Genomic DNA, 4684 nt, shown 5'->3' with positions numbered 1-4684 from the left:
TTTGGATAATGAGATGAATTGTTGTATTCGTCATTGGAAGGCCAAAGTAGGAAGAAAAATGGCAGATGCGCCGCCCATGGGGAAGTGATACCGATGGGCTAAATATCGACATTTGGGCACCTGTTACTTTCATCTCACAACCATCAGTCTGGATTGTAACTTTAAAATTAAAAGCTCTGGCTGGCGAACATCATGTCTTTTTATCTGGTGAGTTGCATTTGCAGTTTTTAAACTAACAAATTGGTGACTTCTACTTTTTTGGTTTAAAAATACGAGATTTAAATTAAAAAAAGGGAAAATCTATTTTTTAAACACTGTCAGAAGGTTACTCAATATTTGAGAATATTTTTGTGATTTTAGTTGAAACAGAAAGGGATTATGTTATCAGAAAAAAAGCTTTGTGTATTAGTGGATTTGGTTTTTTTAATTAGTTTAAATGTGAAAATATTATGATAGATGCTAATTCATTAGATGAAAGGTACTAGGACTAAAAGAATCATGAAATATTGATTTTTTTTCATGCTGGGATAGGCTCCAGCACCCCACGACCCCTTAAAATAAAACAAACCAAGAAAAAAATTGATTAGATTAGATTAAATCATTTTTTCATCCAATATTTGGCAAATTTCACAATCAGAGTAGCAAGAGGCTGAGAATACAGACACAGAAAAATACATTTTAGACATAAATACATACATACTATATGTATATATATAAAATAATACTGCGTTCTTGCATCATTAATTGTATCATATCTAATTTAATTCACTAGACAAATCATTTGATGCTACAATGTCGTTTTGTGAGGTCAATTTTCTTCTGAAAATGAAAAAACTCAAAAAATAAAGGTAAATTATTCTTGAGATGGAAGTAGAATACATACTAAGAACATTTACATCTCTCCACAACCAGGTTTGCTACGCAGTCCTACTGGTATTTTCCTCCTACCCGTCCAAATCAGCGGCCATGGCCCCATACCCCAAAACTCTCCCCTGCGACGTGAGCCAGTTCAACAACGGAAGCGTGTTGGCGGTAGACTGCGGCGCCAGGGGCCTCAAAGCCATCCCGGCGGGGATCCCCAGAGACGTCACCAATCTGACGCTGACCATCAACCACATCCCCAAATTGAACTCCAGCTCCTTTGCGAGTCTGGAGAACCTGACCGAGCTGGACATGCGCTGTAACTGCGTCCCCATAAAAGTTGGAGCCAAAGACCACATCTGTACTCAAAGCCTGGTGGTGGACGACAACACCTTTAGCAGCTCTCGAAAACTCAAATCGCTTTACCTGGACGGGAACCAACTGGATCAGATTCCGACTGGTCTCCCTCCCGGTCTTGTCCTCTTGAGTTTAGAAGTCAATCGAATCTACGATATTTCCGCCTCTAATTTCTCTAGTGTGAGAAACATGGAGGTTCTATACCTGGGTCAAAACTGCTACTATCGAAATCCATGCAATGTGTCCTACAGGATTGAAGACGGGACTTTTTCCCAGCTGGTTAATCTGACTCTGTTGTCTCTCAAGTCCAACAACCTGTCTTTCGTTCCACGCCAGTTGCCCGCGAGTTTGAAGTCGTTATATCTACACAATAATAACATCGAGGAGGTAACAGAGGACGATTTCCGGAACCTGACAAACTTAGAGACCCTAGACTTGAGTGGAAACTGTCCCCGTTGCTATAATGTCCCGTTCCCGTGTACCCCATGTCCTAAAAACTCCCCGCTTGGGATTAGCATGTCGGCTTTTACAGAGTTAAGGAAGTTGCAAAGCCTGCTTTTGCACAGCAACTCTTTAAGACGTGTTCTACCCGAATGGTTCCACGGTACCACAGATCTACGAGTCCTGGATTTGTCTGCAAACTTTTTAGCAAGTGATATCGGGACTAGTGACTTCACCAGGTACCTGAGCAAACTGGAAGAACTGGATCTTTCGTTTAACTACGAATTACAGGAATATCCTCGAACTCTGACTCTGAGCAAGCATTTTTCCAAACTCCAATCCCTTAAAATCCTTCGTCTGGAAGGCCTGGTGTTTCAGACTCTGCAATTGGAAAACGTCGCCCCCTTGAGGCATCTACCCAACTTGGAAGTCATCGACTTAGGGACCAACTTTATCAAAACAACCAACTTTAGCGTGTTAATGGGTTTTCCCAATTATAAAATCGTTAGCCTCTCCAACAATAAAATATCAGCGCAAGGACAAAACGAAGGGGGGCCATCGTTGTGGTCTCAAACGTTGGCCGAGTACCAGTACGAGCAAGTCCGAGGACCGGAATACTTCCGTTATGACGAATACGCACGAAGCTGCAGATATAAGGAGAAGGATTTTGCAGGTCCTAAAACTTTGGCTACAAGCAAATGTTCCCAATATGGCAAAACTCTGGACCTGAGCCGGAATAACATTTTCTTTTTACACGCTGGCTTTTTAAACCTACCAGAAGTCCGTTGCCTAAACCTATCAGGAAACGCCATGAGCCAAAGTCTAAACGGCTCAGAATTTATCTACCTAAGTCGCCTGGAATATTTGGACTTTACCTTCAATCGGATGGATTTACGCTACGCTAGTGCCTTCCAGGAACTCAAAAGACTGGTCATCTTGGATATTAGCTACAACAACCATTACTTTGAGTCCGAGGGTTTGACCCACATGCTGAACTTTACCCGTAATCTGAAAAAACTGAAGATTTTGCGCATGAACCACAATAAGATTTCCACTTCTACGAATACAGAGATGGAGAGCGAGTCTTTGGAAAAACTGGAATTCCGAGATAACCGACTAGATGTGTTTTGGCGAGATGGGGACACCAGATATGTAGGCTATTTCAAGAAACTGCTAGCCCTGAAAGTACTAGACATCTCCCAGAACAATCTGGACTTCATCCCTTCTCAGGTATTCGGGAATCTGCCGGAAACCTTGTCCTCGCTCTTGCTGAAGCACAACCGCTTGAAATCATTCCCATGGGAAAAACTTGGACTGATCCCAGGTCTGCGAGTCCTAGATCTCTCCAGCAACAGCTTGTCCACACTCCCAAGTGTCTTATCCAACTGTAGCAGATCTCTAAAGAAGCTCATCTTGCACCACAACAAGATCCTAAGCATCAGCCCCAATTTTCTAGCCGAGGCGTACGACTTCAAGTACTTGGACGTGAGTTTCAACCATATCCGACACATCGAGGAATCCAGTTTCCCGGACGACATAGTGGACCAGATGGAAATGCTACTTTTGGACAACAATGACTTTGTGTGTACCTGCAACGTGACGTCATTTGTCCGTTGGCTCAATGCCACCAAGGTGTTCATCCCTAATCTGGCCACCCAAGTGACTTGCGCCGCCCCGTTGGTGCAGAGGGGTCGAGCCGTGATCTCGGTGGACCTACTGGCTTGTCAGCACGGTGGCTTGTCCGCCGTCCTCTTCGCGGTGAACTCGTCCCTTGTCCTGATCTCGCTTGTCCTCTGCATTTCCAGTCATCTCTTCCTATGGGATGTCTGGTACATCTATCACTTCTGCTGGGCCAAGCTCAAGGGCTACCGCCCGTTACCCACCCGGGATTCTCTCTACGACGCTTTCGTCTTGTACGACAAGGACGACGCCGCCGTGACGGAGTGGGTAGCCGGCGAAATGAGCGTCCAACTAGAGGAACGAGGGGATCGGAGGCTGGTCTTGTGTCTAGAGGATCGAGACTGGATCCCTGGACACCCGCTGATTGACAACCTCTCGCGGAGTATCCACGAGAGCAAGAGGACGGTGTTCGTCCTCACCAACGAGTATATACGGAGTGGCAACTTTAAGACGGCGTTCTACATGGCCCACCAGAGGTTGATGGACGAAAAAACGGATGTGATTGTGTTGATCCTATTGGAGGACGTGCCTTGTAACTCCAAGTACTTGCGACTGCGGAAGCGTTTGTACAAACGATCGGTTCTACAGTGGCCCGCTAACCCTCGGGCTCAACCCTACTTCTGGTTTAGTGTGAGGAGCGTTTTAGCCACGGAAAGCCACAAGCAATACAATAACCTTTTTAAAGAGACATTGTAAATAAAACCGGTTTGACCGGAATTACATCATTTGCCTATGGGCTAACTCTCAATTTTGTCACTTTTTGGGACTACATTTTCATATTTGTAGACTATTACCTGTATTTTTTTAAATTTTTGATCATTTCAAATTGTGTACACCATATTACAACTTATGTACAGGATTTTTTCAGTAAGTTTTTTTGGAAAACCGATCTGGTATTACGCATTTTGGCTCTAATCTGGATCGTCTCAGTCACTGGTAGCAGACAAAAACATTATCATAATAATATTGTCATGCCTTAAGCACATATGCGCCTTTTCACTATATACATATAGCGTGTCAACAAGCAATGTATCCAAACAGTCAAGCTGATATTGTCATCCAGTATCTTGAATTTACTGCACCGACTGTCCACTTTGTAGCAAGTTTTTGACTTTTATGTGCGCCCTATGTGAGTAAATATTTGCCATGTTATATTTATACCTATTTTTATTGCTTGATTGATATTTTGTTGATGTTTTGGACTTTGAATCTTGTGTCCATCAAAAACTGCAAGTGATACAAAGTGAAGCTGTCAAAAAAGGCTGGTACATTACAAAGTATTAGGGTTTAAAATTGTAAAAAAAAAACGACATTTTGGTTGTGTGAATGTCTTTTTGTCTAAAAA

At 43.1% G+C, this 4684-nt stretch overlaps 1 protein-coding gene across 1 annotated transcript; it reads left to right on the top strand.

The window, feature by feature from the left end:
• Nucleotides 1-1073: 1073 nt before the first annotated feature.
• On the top strand, nucleotides 1074-4127 carry LOC144204145 (toll-like receptor 7). The gene has a single exon (XM_077727949.1). It carries the CDS (start codon nucleotides 1174-1176, stop codon nucleotides 4033-4035), a length of 2862 nt encoding a protein of 953 aa, XP_077584075.1. The 5' UTR covers nucleotides 1074-1173; the 3' UTR covers nucleotides 4036-4127.
• The last annotated feature ends 557 nt before the right edge of the window (nucleotides 4128-4684 follow it).

Source organism: Stigmatopora nigra, chromosome 11, assembly GCF_051989575.1.
Source record: "Stigmatopora nigra isolate UIUO_SnigA chromosome 11, RoL_Snig_1.1, whole genome shotgun sequence".
NCBI classification, from domain to species: domain Eukaryota; kingdom Metazoa; phylum Chordata; class Actinopteri; order Syngnathiformes; family Syngnathidae; genus Stigmatopora; species Stigmatopora nigra.
The sequence above is the reverse complement of the archived record's forward strand: the minus strand, read 5'-3'. Positions and strand labels throughout refer to the sequence as shown.

Coding starts and splice junctions, on each gene's coding strand:
- LOC144204145 (XM_077727949.1), top strand. CDS start 1,174: ATGCGCTGTAACTGCGTCCCCATAAAAGTTGGAGCCAAAGACCACATC.